Source organism: Carcharodon carcharias, chromosome 18 (genome assembly GCF_017639515.1).
Source record: "Carcharodon carcharias isolate sCarCar2 chromosome 18, sCarCar2.pri, whole genome shotgun sequence".
Lineage (NCBI taxonomy): Eukaryota > Metazoa > Chordata > Chondrichthyes > Lamniformes > Lamnidae > Carcharodon > Carcharodon carcharias.
The window spans coordinates 34,574,635-34,589,060 of NC_054484.1; the positions used below are offsets into that span (position 1 = coordinate 34,574,635).

The 14,426-nt window shown below is 37.2% G+C and overlaps 2 protein-coding genes across 7 annotated transcripts in view; one reads left to right on the top strand and one right to left on the bottom strand.

The window, feature by feature from the left end:
• Positions 1-14,426, top strand: part of cmss1 (cms1 ribosomal small subunit homolog) — a 330,534-nt gene that overhangs the window by 33,484 nt on the left and 282,624 nt on the right. For 2 of the 3 annotated variants that reach the window (XM_041211440.1, XM_041211443.1), the window contains exon 2: positions 12,904-13,099. The exons of the other annotated variant lie outside the window; for it this stretch is intronic. The gene's annotated coding sequence lies outside the window, so the exon portion shown is untranslated. The remainder of the gene's footprint in view (positions 1-12,903; positions 13,100-14,426) is intronic. 3 annotated transcript variants of the gene reach the window in all.
• Positions 1-14,426, bottom strand: part of filip1l (filamin A interacting protein 1-like) — a 254,298-nt gene that overhangs the window by 10,513 nt on the left and 229,359 nt on the right. Inside the window, exon 6 of one of the 4 annotated variants that reach the window (XR_005945860.1) lies at positions 10,130-10,257. The exons of 2 other annotated variants lie outside the window; for them this stretch is intronic. Coding sequence is in view for 1 of the 2 variants with exons in the window: in XM_041211437.1 (XP_041067371.1) it covers positions 4,974-4,997 (24 nt within the window). In the remaining variant the exon portion in view is untranslated. Of the gene's footprint in view, positions 1-4,958; positions 4,998-10,129; positions 10,258-14,426 lie in introns of those variants that run through there. One more of the 4 variants, XM_041211437.1, reaches the window with a different exon arrangement.

Genomic DNA, 14,426 nt, shown 5'->3' on the forward strand with positions numbered 1-14,426 from the left:
TCACTGAGTTTCTTCAGGCAAAGCTGGACCTGTTTCTGGTGAGGGCAGAGATCACTTTGCGTAAGAGGTGTGGACTGTATACCATTAATCAGGGCTAGAGTAGTTACCTAGTCTAGTTTCAATCGCTTAAAGGGGTTGGAGTGGAATTTCCAGATTTTATTTTCACTAATTGGCCTGGATTTTATCTGCTTTTCCGTCTTTCCTAGGTCGTTACTTGGTTTCAGGTTGGATGGGGAGTGCGCATATTGTGATGTACAAGATATCACATTTATGTGGGACAGGCTGAATCAACCAATTGGTCTTTTTCTGCCCATCATTTTGCATTTATTTAAATTTATGTATTCTTTTACATTGGGAATGCTTGGTAAGAATAAGTTTCTAAACAAAACAAGTAGACTAATTTTAAAAATAGATATCTTAAGAAAATGTCATATGTGCATGTATGAAGGAGGGACAGAACTGTTAGGTTGGTAGCTCCCTGTCCTTTGGATGTTTTTTTGACAGCATCCATTCTTTTCAATGTATCATCCTACATTTTATCATAACCCATTTATTTGAGGTCATCTAATTCTTGCTGCTAAGCATTTTGAATATTACTTAATAAGGAAATAGATTCAAATAGAGTAATTGTTTCTTAAACATGTAATGAAGGCACTTCCCAAATGCAGCAATAAGCTTGGTGAAAGAATGTCAAATCCCATGTATAGGGATACTGCAAAAACGCTGAAAATGTTTATTTGGATTGCATATTCTTTATTCGTCTCTTTCCCACTTTACCTCCAGTTTGGTCGAGTATCCATAATATTTTTCAAGACAGGATAGGTCCTCTGTTTTTGAACATTTAAAAAATATTTCCAAAGGGTCCCTCCCAATCTGACTAGTTTTGCCTCTGCATGCTGAAAAACCTGATTGCTGTAAGCTAGAATTCCATATGATAAAAATCTGACAGTACAGCTGTAATAGATTTTATTTTGGTTCATAAATATTCAGTTAGGTTGCCATACTCTTGTGCCAGTAACTCCTTGTGGTTTTTTCAGCTTCTCAATTTTAAGTATTCTTCTGCGGGAGTATGGTTCCACCAAGGCTGGCAGTTCCCTGGTGCTCTATCCAATACCGATTGGTTAAGTTGATATGAATGGTTTTGGCAAGCTGTTTTTATATGACGATCCTGACCGCCATAAATACACTTTCCAGCAGAATAAACTGGATAGAGATTAGGAGTAAGAACCCTGTCTGATTTTTCTCCCTCCTGTCTTAGCTAACCTGGGAGCACTGAGGCCAGTTGCATTGCTATCTGGGTGTAGACCAAGATCTATTTCTAGTCCATGTGGCTCCATGTTACACCACATGGTGCTTTTAATATAACAGAAACGGTTATACTTCTTTAGACATGGATTAAAATTAATAGAGACAAGTGGATTTATATTGGTTTGAGAGAGATTTGATTTGAATTATTGCTAGTTCTTCTTTTCTACATGTGTCATGCTAACACTTAGACTGCCAGGAAGACCAGGAAACTGACTGTCTCTTCAATACTGAAATAAAATAATAACAAAGGTTGTCAGGAAGAGATAATTTTCATGTTCTTGGAATTTATTATAAAGTAGGAATTGTGTGTGTGCGTGTGTGTGTGTCTTTCTGTGCTCGTGTATGTGAGTGTGGGGCGGGGGGAACTTAATTAAATTAAAGACAGCTGGTCTGAAGGCTTTGATATGTCAGAAGTAAAGCTAGGTTTGAAATGCTAAATAGGTAAACATGGATGAAGTTTTAGAATATGAGGTGTGAAATGAAAATTTGCATTTTGAGATAAACCAGAGTACTCGTGAATTTCAAAAGAGAGGGTGAAATATGACACTTAGCCAGAAGAAGTCAAACAGTGTGTTTATTTTTCCCAAAGCTTACTGATAAAATTGGGACTATGAAAGAGTTTTATTATTAGAAAAGTAGAGTTGAAAAGACATATTGGGACAATGGAGTTTACACCTGTTTAAAGGAGATGAGGTTGTATGTAAGGAAAGAAGGAATTCTAAGATCTAACAAGTGTGAAAACCCTCCAGCCTCTAAGCCTGAGGTTGCTGTCTACAAGAATTGAAGTGAAGAAAACTCACTTTGAATTCGACTGTTCAGGGTATCGTGCTACTTTGCCTGGGTCTTTTAAAATCTGTGTGTTTTACTGTTGCCTTAATGGAGGTGTAACTGGGAGTTAGATTAATTAGGGGAGCTAGAAGTTATCATAGTAGTAATTTGTAAACCAATGTATGTGCTTAAAATCATTTTTTAATTAATAAAGTTTAATTTAGTTTTGTAAGAAACCTATAAGACCTGGTGGTCTTCTGACTACTGAATTCAAGGCACACACCTCGAAATAAATACTAATTGTAAAACAGTAGTGTCAGTTGTTTCAAGTTTCCCTCTGGGATTTGAACAACTCACATTTACCAACTGCTGTGCCATAACAAAATTGAGAGCTCTTTGCAGGATATATTTGGAATTCCTGGACTGCTTTGGAGTTAGTGAATCTTAAGGTTATGAATATGAGAATTCAGGAGTTGGTGTGAGGTTTTTTAAGTGGTGAGACTGCAGCATGGCTTTGGCAGTTGTCAAGACTTGTCTGGGAGTTGAAGTTATAACTTTGGTTGGTTTAGCAGAGGTAAATAAAGCTAAGTTAATGGAAATGGCAGATAAGTTACAATTAGGGTTACCTGCAGGGTTAAGGAAATCGGACATAATCGAAGTTATAGCACAGCATTTAAAATTGGAAGGAATACCTGAGAGACTGAGTTCTCCAAGGGGTCATTCATTGGAATGGGCTCAAATTCAGTAGCAAATGAAAAAAGTTGGAACTAGAGGCAGCAGAAAAAAAAGAAAGAGGGCATTTCAAAGGGAGTTAGAAATGGCTAGGTTAGAAAGGCAGGAAAGAGAAAAAGAGAGAGAGAGAATTCTAGCTTAAACAGCTGACAGTTAAAAAAGAGACACCAAAAGGGCCAGAAGGACTTATTTCCAGATCAGAACCCAGTGGGGAGATGTTTAAGTTTGTACAAGCTCTTCCAAAGCTTAAAGAAAGAGATGTTGAAGCATTCTTTATTTCATTTGAGAAGATAGCTTAACAGGTGAAATGGCCACAGGAAAACTGGACATTGTTGCTACAATCTAGGTTGGTGGGTAGAGCACGTGAGGTTTATACTTCATTGTCAGAAGAAAGGTTGATGAACTCTGGTGTGGTAAAAAATGCTATTTTGAGTGCATATGAGTTGGTTCCTGAGGCATTCAGGCAGAAGTTTAGGAATATGCGAAAACAGCCTGGGCAAACTTATATTGAGTTTGAAAGAGTAAAACAAAGTAATTTTAACTGGTGCAGTAAAGATAGAGATGACATTTACAGCTCTTAGGGAGATAATTCTTTTGGAAGAATTTAAAGATTCAGTTCCTTCAGTAGTGAGAACTTGTGAAGGAACAGAGGTCTGAAACTGTAAGACAAGCAGCAGAGATAGCTGATGATTATGAGTTACTTCATAGAGCTAAACCTTTTGTTCATCACCCTTTTAAATCAGAGAAGGTTAGAAACTGGGAAGGTGAAAGGAGGATGGGTAGTCAGGGAAGAGAAGGAGTAGGAGGAAATTCACAGGAGGTTTTTTCAGAATAAAAAGGAAGGTGCTGAGGGTAGAGGTAACATTCGAAAATTGAGGTGTTTTCATTGTAATAAAGTTGGACACATGAAGTCAGTGTGTTGGAAATTGCAAGAAAATCTGTTGGGGTTATTGGGATGCAGAAAAGTTCTGGAAGTAAAAGTACTATGCGTTCTGAGGTTCAGACACAGGAAAAATCTGTGGTTTGTGTACAGGTAAGATAGAAGGAATCAATGATAGGTAAAGAACTGGGAATATGTTCACAATTACACAGAATCCTGAAGAACAAGCTGCAGAAATGTTTAAAGATTTTGTATGTGAAGGGAAAGTTTTTCCATGTGTACAGGGTGGAGTAGGTAAAGATGTTAAAATTTTAAGAGACACAGGGGCTAGTCAATCCATGATGTTGCGTGATAGTGATGTTTGTTGTTCAGAGGGAGTATTGCAGGCACTGGTGATAATAATTGGAGTTCATGGAGATGCTAAACCTATTCCGCCGTGGAAAATAAATTCAAAGAATAAGTCGAAAACAGGCAAAGTGATTGTTGGAGTAGTGGAAAAATTGCCCATTGCAGGCGTTCATTTTATTCTGGGAATGATATAGCTGGGTCATAGATGTGGGTGATGTCTATGGTAGTTGAGCAGTCTGTAGAAGTGTTTTCAACAGAAGTGTTGCTGAAAGAACATCCTGGATTGTTTCCAGATTGTGTGATAACAAGATCACAGGCTTACAGGTTGAAACAGGAAGTTAAAAGGCAGGGGGAAAGTGTGGAAATCCAATTAGCCAACACTGTTCTTGATAACATTGTTTAGGAAGGAAGAACAGAGGGCAATGCAGCGGAGGTGTTTAACTCAAGGCATTTAGTGGAGTTACAGAAAAGGGGTTCACAAATAAAACTGTTATATCAGACATCTTACTTAGAAACAGAGGCAAAATGTATTCCAGAATGTTATTACCTTAAGGGCAATGTTTTAATGAGAAAATGGCGGCCTTGTCATGCTTCAGCAAATAAAAGCTAGAGGGAAATTGTAATACCATTTGGATATAGAAATAAGATTCTGAGGATAGCTCATGAAATTTCAAAAGGGGGACATTTAGGAATTAGACACGGACGAAAGTACAAAAACATTTTTAACAGTCTAGATTGCATAGGAATGTAGACAAATTCTGTAGAACACGTCATGCATGTCAGGTGATAGGGAAACCACAAGCAGTGATTAAGCTGGCATCTTTAATTCCAATTCCGGCATTTGAAGAACCTTTTATTAGGGCCATGATTGATTGTATAGAACCCCCCTCACCTATGACTAAAAGTAGAAATAAGTACTTACTGACACTGGATGTGTCTACAAGATTTCCTGATGCAGTACCTTTGAAAAACATTACAACAAAGAAAATTGAGGAAGAGTTAAATACATTTCTTACAAGATAGGGTTTACCTAAAGAAATGCTGTTTAAGGAAGTAATGAACCCTTGGGGATAAAACAATTTAAGTCAACAGCTTACCATCCTGAGTCACGAGGGGCTTTTGAAAGATGGCACCAAACACTAAAAACTATTATGAGGGCGTATAGTCAGGACTATCCATGGGTTTGTGATAGAGGAATTCTGTTCTTGTTATTTGCTTTTAGGGACACTCCAAATGCATTGACCTGGTTTTAGTCATTTTGAACTAGTTTATGGTCATGAGGTAAGGGGACCACTGAAATTGATTCATGAGAGAATGGTGGGTCAAAATTCAGAAGCTACTCTCCTGCATTTGTATCAAACTTCAGAGAAAGATTGGACAGAGCATGTGAGTTGGCTAGGGAACATTTAAAGATATCACAGCAAGTGATGGAAGTAAGGGCAGACAGGAAAGCTATAGCTCATAGTTTTATTGCTGGGGGGAAAGTGCTAGTTTTATTATCAGCACTGGTTGACTTGTTAAAGGCAAAGTTTAGTGGGTCTTTCAGATTGAAAAGAAACTGAGTGAAGTAAAATATTCCATTTAGAAGAAAGAAGCAGAGGATGTGTCATGTAAATATGTGTAAAAAGTACTTTGACAGGGAAGAGGACCAAAAGGTGGTAGATAATGAGAAAGTGGTAAAAATGCAGGATTCTGAAATTGATTTTCCTCTAATCAAATTGGATAATGAGGGGCTACTTGAAAATTTAAATGTAATATTGAATTACCTTCCAAACAAGTGTCAAAGTGATTTGGAGGAGCTAATGTAGTCACACAAAGCTATTTGTGGGAATAAACTGGGGAGGACAAATTTAGCTATATATGATGTATGTGTAGTAGTTTCATCTTCGCTAAGGCAACATCCTTATAGATTAAATCCAGCAAAGTTATCACAAGTACAGAAAGAAATCAAATTCATGCTTCAAAATTATATCATTGAGTCTAGTAGCAGTAACTGGAGTTCGCCTATTGTACTGGTACTGAAACCGGATGGAGCACACAGACTGTCTGTGGATTATCAAAAGGGGAATGCAGTGACAGAAGCAGATTCATATCCTATAGCACGGTTGGAAGATTGCACTGAGAACGTGGGTCAATCAAAATTTATCACAAAGATTGACTTGCTAAAAGGATATTAGCATGTACTGTTATCGGAGAGAGGAAAGGCTTTTCTGATGCTAGGTGGATTATATCAGTTTAAAGTCATGCCGTTTGGTATGCAAAATGCAGTTGCAACCTTTCAAAGATTGACAAACAAAGTAATTGCAGGTCTGAGCAATTGTGCTGTTTATATTGGCAAGTCGATAATTTTCAGTCAGACATGAGAGGAGCATTTACAGCCTCTGGAAGAATTGTTTTATCGATTACAAGAAACTAATTTGGTGATGAACTTGGATAAAAGTGAATTTGCAAAAGCGCAAGTTATGTATCTAGGCCATACCATTGGACACGGTAAGGTGGCTCCAAGAGATGTGAAAGTCAATGCTATTGTGGATTTCCCCGTGCCTACAACAAAATGACAATTTTTGAGATTTCTGGGCATGAGTGGGTTTTACCGGAAATTTGTACCAAATTTAAGCATGTGGTTGCTCTATTGACTGAACTATTAAAAAATAACAAGAAGCTTTAAAAGACATAGGAGTGCTAGAAGACATTTGACAGTTTGATGACTAACTACAACACCAGTTTTGGCAGTACTCAGTTATGCCAAGCAATTTAAATTGGCCTTTAACGCAAGTGACATAGGCATTAGGGCCATACTGTTACAAGAAGAAGAAAATGGAATTTAAAAACTGAGAGTATTTTTCATGGAAGTTGAATGTACAATGGAGAAGATGTTCAATGATTAAAAAGGAAACTTTGTGTCTGGTGTTAGCATTGTGGCATTTTGAAATTTACATTGCAAAATTCGTCAGAAACAATTGTTTATACAGACCACAATTCTTTATAATTCCTGGACAAATTTCGAGACCAAAATGCAAGGCTATTCAGGTGGCCTGTATTACTGCAACCATTTAATCTACAGATTATACATGTGGCTGGATGAGAAAATCTGATTGCAGATGCATTGTCAAGAGTTTGAAGCTTAAAGAGAAAATTGAACATTTTAAAACTTGGACGCTGGACTGGAATGATTTCTGTTGATAACAAGGATTTTTATATATTTTGTTATGTTAATGCATGTATCTGGTAATATAATAGTGTAATAAGTATAGGAGGTAATGTAAGATGGGTGAAGAAAATGAAGCCGTCTTTTTACATTAAGACGGTTCATTTGTAGTAAGGAGGGGGGTGTCAGGAAAAGATGGTTTTCATAATGTTATTGGAATTTATTTTGAAGTAGGAATAGTGTGTGGGGGGGTGGACTTAAATGAATTAAAGACAGCTGGTCTGAAAGCTTTGACGTTTCAGAAGAGAAGCTAGGTTTGAAATGTTAAATAGATAAACATGGATGAAGTTTTAGAATATGAGGTGTAAAAGGAAAATTTGCATTTTGAGGTAAACCAGAGTACTCATGAATTTCAAAAGAGAGGATGAAATTTTCTTAACCAGAAGAAGTCAAACAGTGTGTTTATTTTTCCCAAAGCTTACTGATAAAATTGGTACTGTGAAGGATTTTTATTATTAGAAAAGTAGAATTGAAAAGACATTTTGAGACAATGGGATTTACTTTAAAAAGGGAAAAACCTGTTTAAAGGAAATGAGGTTGTATGTAAGGAAAGAAGGAATTCTAAGATCTAACAAGTGTGAAAACCCTCCAACCTCTAAGCCTGAAGTTGCTGTCTACAAGAACTGAAGTGAAGAAAACTCACTTTGAATTCGACTGTTCAGGGCATCGTGTTACTTTGCCTGGGTCTTTTAAAATCTGTGTTTTACTGTTGCCTTAATGGAGATGTAACTGGGAGTTCGATTAATTAGGGAGCTAAGAATTATCATAGAAGTAATTTGTAAACCAAAGTATGTGCTTAAAATATTTTTTTAATTAATAAAATTTAATTTAAAGTTTAATTTAGTTTTATAAGTGGTGGTCTTATGACTACTGAATTCAAGGCACGCACCTCAAAATAAATACAAATTGTAAAATAGTTGTGGCAATTGTTTCAAGTTTCCCTCTGGGATTTGAACAACTCAGCATTTACCAACTGCTGTGCCATACCAAAGGTATTTAAATATTTGGTATATCTTTTTATCAGCCCTACAAAAAATGCAAAGTTTGATTGAAAAAAGCTTTAAACAATATTGCCTTATTGTTTCTTTTCTTCCTATTTCCCCTTCTCTCCTATTCCCTATCATCAATTCTTAATTTTTAACGTTAAAACTTTGCTTGCATTTTTCCTGTTGGGTTCTATTGTTAATTTGGAGGTGGCAGCAACTTAAAAGCACATATTTGTCTAAAACTTGGCTCTTTTTATAAGATTTTTTGTGTATTAAAAAGTCAGCACAGTGACTAGCACAGTCACATCATAAATGTTGAATTTTAGACTTGAGAATCTTTTGTGTTTTTATAATTCAAAACAGGAGGCTGCGGTGCAACAAATATAGTCATCAACAAATCCTTAGAGCAAAAACATACCCTGACAAATAAACTTGTTTGCAGCGTGCAGAAATGTAATAAATAGCGCACCTTCAGTAATGTTGCATGGTCTATGTAAACACCTCTATAAATACTGTGCATTTTATTTAATGGTTATCAGTCAAGGAGCCATGTAAAATGTCTCTCAATAATAAAACTACTTCTTGTAGGGTGGGTTCAGCCTTACAACTTCATGCTATGCAACTGGTTGCAGTAGATGCATCAGATTCAGTTTGGTTCAATACAATATAATGTAATTTTAACTTTTTTGAAAAAAACCGAGAGACAATTATACCTTGCCTGCAAGATGCCCCAAAGTGTTTCATAGCCCGTGAATTACTTTGAAGCAAGTCATTTGTTTTGTAGTCCATTGCACCGGAACACGGTTCCACAAACAGTAATTAGATAAATAACCAATTAATCTTGTTTTGGTTGTGTTGGTTGAGGGATAAATACCGCTAGGATCTTTTACGTTTGCCTGAATAGACAGGACACCAAAAGACGACACCTCTGCCAGTACAGTACTCCCTTAATACTAAACTGTCAGCGTGGATCTTGTGCTCAAATATCTAGAGTTGAATTTGAACCTACTCACTACCTCAGATTGTGTAGAAATTGCAACAGAAACAGTGTGTGTTGATATTTGCCTTCCACATGAGCCGTAGTCCTAATTTGTTGTGCATCTCCTTTACCCATGTTCCTTTAGCTCTCTTTCCTTCAGCCATACATTTAGCTTATTCATAAATGCTGATATGTTGTCTGTTTCTGCTGCAAATTAAGCCTGTCCTCTTCTCTGACATAGGTTTCTTGCATTTTATCTTGTATCTACATCCCCTGAATCACTGGAAAAAGTCTGTTTTTATCTCCTCTGTCCCATTACAGTGAGGATTGTGATGAGAAATTTCTTCACTGAACCAGTGTGAATTTTTGGAATCCTCTACCCCAGAGGCTGTGGATGCTCAGTTGTTGAGTAATTGATAGATTTTTTTGAATACTAAGGGAATTGAGGGATATGAGATCGACCATAACTTTATTGAATCGTGGGAACTGCTCCTATTTCTTACATGGTTATGTATCCTTTCATAATTTAAATACTTTTATCAAATCACACTATAATCTCCTCAGCTTTTAAATATTTCTTTGTATTTCTTCGTACCAAGAATCATCCCAATAAATTGTTCTGTACCTTCTTGACTGTTGCAATCTTACTATGGTTTTATATAGATTTACCATTGTGTTTCAATATTTATATCAATATCGCTTTCCACAAAACCCAATATTACAATTTTTTATAGTCTTCTCTGCTTCAGGTGTTGCTTTTGATATCTTTTGAACCTGAAACCTCAGAAATCAGTCAGCTCTTCCATATCATCCAAGTTTTACATTTTTAAATATATATATTTTTATATATCAAAATATCTCCCCATATTGATTGACATTAAATTTCACCTACCGTTTTGTTATCCATTCCATTAGCTTACCATTATGTTGTCTGCTTTCTTCCAAGTATCATTTACTACCACTCTTGGTATCATATGCAAATTTTCTGCAGTCATATGTTCAAATCACTGATGTACACAGTGAACAGAGATGGTCCCAGAACAGAAACCTGTGGGGCCAAGTAGGGTAGGATACTTTCTCAGTTGCTGAATCTGTCTCAATACCTATTCTTTTTCCTTCCTTTGAACCAATTTTAAATCAAATTTACTATCTATCCCCTTATTCTATGCCCATTTATCTTCTCCAATAGCTTCCTATGTGGTACTTGTCAAAGGCTTTCTCAAATCAATTGGAATGAAAATCAGGTACTTCTATAACTGGTGGCTGATTCACGATGGTTACTTTAAGACTGGGTGGAAAGTCATCTTGTATCTGATTCAAAGTTCTAGTCAACTTCGATCCAAACTTAATCAAACTACAGGTTTTGTAAACTACAGGAAGTACTTTTATATGTTCATAATAGAAAAAACTGAAAATACTCATTAGGCCAGACAACATTTATGCCGTAACAGCAGTCAGCGTTTCAGGTATTTGCTCACTCTACTAGTCTTGAGTCTTGTTCATATCCCTTTATCCTATCTAATTAAAACCTATTGATCTTGGACTTAAAACTTTCAATTGACCACAGCTTTTTGGGAGAAAATTTCAGATTGTCATTACCCTTTTTCTGGAAAAAAGAAATTGCTTCCTGATTTCTCTCTTAAATGGCTTTGTTCTAATTTTAAAATTATGTCTCCTTGTTCTAGATTTCCACCACCTGAGGAAATAAAGAGGGCGGGGAGTTGTTTTCTCAGGCAAGTGGAGGCAGGTTTGGAGTTAAATCCCCTAAAAGTGACATCAGACCAGGATTTTGACATCATTCTGCCCCCTTCTGGGTTTCAGCTGAGCAGTTTGAAGGCAGTCAGGAACCCCCTTGAGCTTTTGGAAAATACATTTAAATATTTTAATAAGCCATTAAGTTCTGTTTTGACCAGTGATTCTGGTTTTAACAGCAAGCAGATATATTTCCCTAAGTTGTTAGTAACTTGTCAGGGTCAACTAGGTGAGTGCACAGTGGGGAGTGCTTCAGTGAAGCTGATAGACAAGGAAGCCTTTGACCAATGAAACTGAAAACACACAGCCATGAGAGAGGCAGCTATGCCCAGCACTCCTTCATAGGGAGTGTTGACAGGTGATTACCAGCTTCTTAGAAGTTACTTCACCTGAACTGCAATTCACTCACCTTGAGTTGCACTTACCTGCTGCCAGCCTTCAGCATTGTAAGGGAACAGCTTATGCAAGAAAAACAAGAGGAGTACCAATACCAATTGCATAAGCAACAGCATTTGCTTTCTCCTCAGCCACATGGCTCTATATAGGTCAAAGGAATGGACACCGAGAAGGAAAATAAGGAGACAAGACCCCCAACACAGGGTCTAAAGGCAGCTGTCTTGACATGTATGAGTGTTCATGTCTCAGGTTTAGGTTATCATGGCAGGTCTTTGCCCAACATCAGCCTCCTGAAACAAGACGTACTTCCCAATAAGCCAGGTGGTTATGTCACCCACATCTCCTGCCGTCCTGTGGTCCCGGATTCTGTTGGTGCAGCGTCTCTGGGTTGAAGGAACTGCACATCTGCTGCTGATTTCCTCAGTGACTTCCATCCAAGCTGGCTTGGTTGGAGAGTTTGTCCCTTCTATCCTTGGGAAAGATCACCTCACCACAGTTCCTCAGGTCACAGCAGGACCTGCAGGTAAGAATGATATACCTGGGGACCAAACTTTCCATGTTTCCTTTGAATTTCTGTGGTTGCTTCAGCCTCAGAAATCTATGTCCAGTTAAGCCTATGTAAGCCATGCAAAGTCCCTTTCATTAGAAGTTCTCCCTTTGACAGATCCAGTGTATCATACCGTCTACCCTCCCTGATTGGTCAGGAAAACCAGAAGTGGGATGCTAATGCCATGGTTTAATTAAGTAGTCACAACAAACATCATTGGAGATTCCAATGGGTTTCTAACCCACTAGTGGTCCCACTGTTTTTACCAGGGACAAAGTTGAGAAAGTTTTGCCCAGTGTCTCTATCTTTTTGAATACCTTAACCATTTAAAGCCTTTGATTAAATTACCCCTCAAACTAAAGGGAATATAAGCCATGTTAATGCAAACTGCTGTTGTGTCCATTTTCTGCCTGTATAATGAGTTCAAGAAGATCCAAATAAAGGAAACATGTGATGTTTGCTTCCCAGGTATTTTATTCTTACTTGCAGGTCCTGCTGTGATCTGAGGAACTGTAGTGAAGTGATCTTTAGGATGGAAGGGACACACTTTCCAATCAGGCTTGGATGGAAGTGACTGAGGAAATCAGCAACAGATGTGTGGTTCCTTCAACCCAGATACACTGCGCCAAGAAATTTTTGAAAGCTTCCAGTCTAAAGATACTATCCTGACTTTTAGAGCTTTGGCAAATTATGACTAACACAATTTTCACACCTATTTTCTTATTTTAACACACATTATTTTCTCTATTAACATGTTTTACTATATTAATTTCACTAAATTATTTCCCTTGACATATTTTTGACTTCTCTTGTGTCACTTGCATTTTGTCTTTATCTTCCATTTTTGAAAATGGATACAATGTATTAATCTAACAACTTTATTTATTGTCCATTAAAGTGTTGCCTGCATTTGGCAATGTCCTGAAAAATTGACTGCTGTATTTATGAGTGCTGCCTGATCTCTTGAGTGTTTACCGCTTTTACTGTTTTTATTTTCAGACTTCCAGCATTTGCAATATCTAGATTTCAGAAATCTCTTGGTGCACCTCTTGGCGCAGTGTCTCCGGGTTGAAGGAACCACACATTTGCTGCTGATTCCTTCAGTCACTTCCATCCAAGCCTGCTTGGAGAGTGTGTCCCTTCAGCCCTAAAGATTACCCCATTACAGCTTTTCAGATCACAGCAGGACTTGCAGGTAAGAATGATATACCTGGGGAGCAAACTTCCCATGTTTCCTTTATTTGAACCTTCTTGCACTAATTTTGTTTCAGCAACGCAGATTAAGTTAATTTTGCTAATTGCTGTAATGTGTCAAAAATGACACCCAGGATTTCTCCTTTCAGAGTGCTTTCACTTTGCTGACAAAAAGCCTATTTTGATTACTATTAAAAAGAACATGCATCCTTTTCAAAGGAAATTAGTATATTGCTATATCTTTTTGGTTCTGTGCACAATTCATGTGTGAATAAATATGACAAAGTAGTTTGGCTTGTATGCATTAATCCAGCAGCATATTATTTTCCACTTCAAAGGTGATTAAACATTTAAACAATTTAAAATAATTAGATTTCCAAGTCTGTCAGAGGGCTTTGGATAATGATAGCGTCTGGACATTTAATTCCATTTTGGGAAGCTTAAAGATGCATCCTACTAAAGCAGCATGTTAATAGTGACGAATGTTGTTCTATGACTTACTTTAACTGATGTGGATAGAGGTGGGATCATTTGTTAAAGGTTGTGTTAAAGCAAGTAATTCATTTAAAAATAAAATGTTTAATACATTTGCCAAAGCATGTCTTCTGTAAAATGCTTACCAATGCTACTGTTTGCACAAAAGATACTCTAATGCTTCCTCAGCCATGTGATTATTTCTAGAACTACTTGTATTTATGTAACATCTTTATAAAATTGAAATATATTGTAGTACTCCACACAGCAGTTTACTTTTGTTGTAACCCTTGTTAAAGAAGCAAATATGCCAGCCAACAACGTTGCAATTATGCAACGAATGATCAGTTAACCATTGCTTTTGGCAATGTAGGTTGAGGGAGAAATGCTGGCCAGGCACTGATCGAACTCCTCACTGTATCCACTGAAATCGTTATATCATTCAATTAATGAGGATCTTAGAATCGCAATATTACTGCATTCAGCCCATGGCAATGCTGATGTATTTCTCTATAGGAACATAGGACTTAGGAGCAGGAGCATGCCATTCAGCCCTTCAAGCCTTCTCTGCCATTCAGTAAGATCATAGCTGATCTGATTGTGTTGCAGCTCCAATTTGCCATCTGCCCCCAATAATCCTTGACTCCTTGTCTATCAAAAAATGTCTAACTCTGCCTTGAATAAATTCAATGACCCAGCCTCCATTGCTTTCTGGTGAAGAGAATTCCACATACTAGCAACCAAATGGGAGAAAAAATTTCTCTTCATCTCCGTCTTAAACTGTGTGCCTCTTATTGTTAAACTGTGTTCCCCGTTTCTAGTCTCTTCCACAAGTGGATGCATATTCCCGGTAT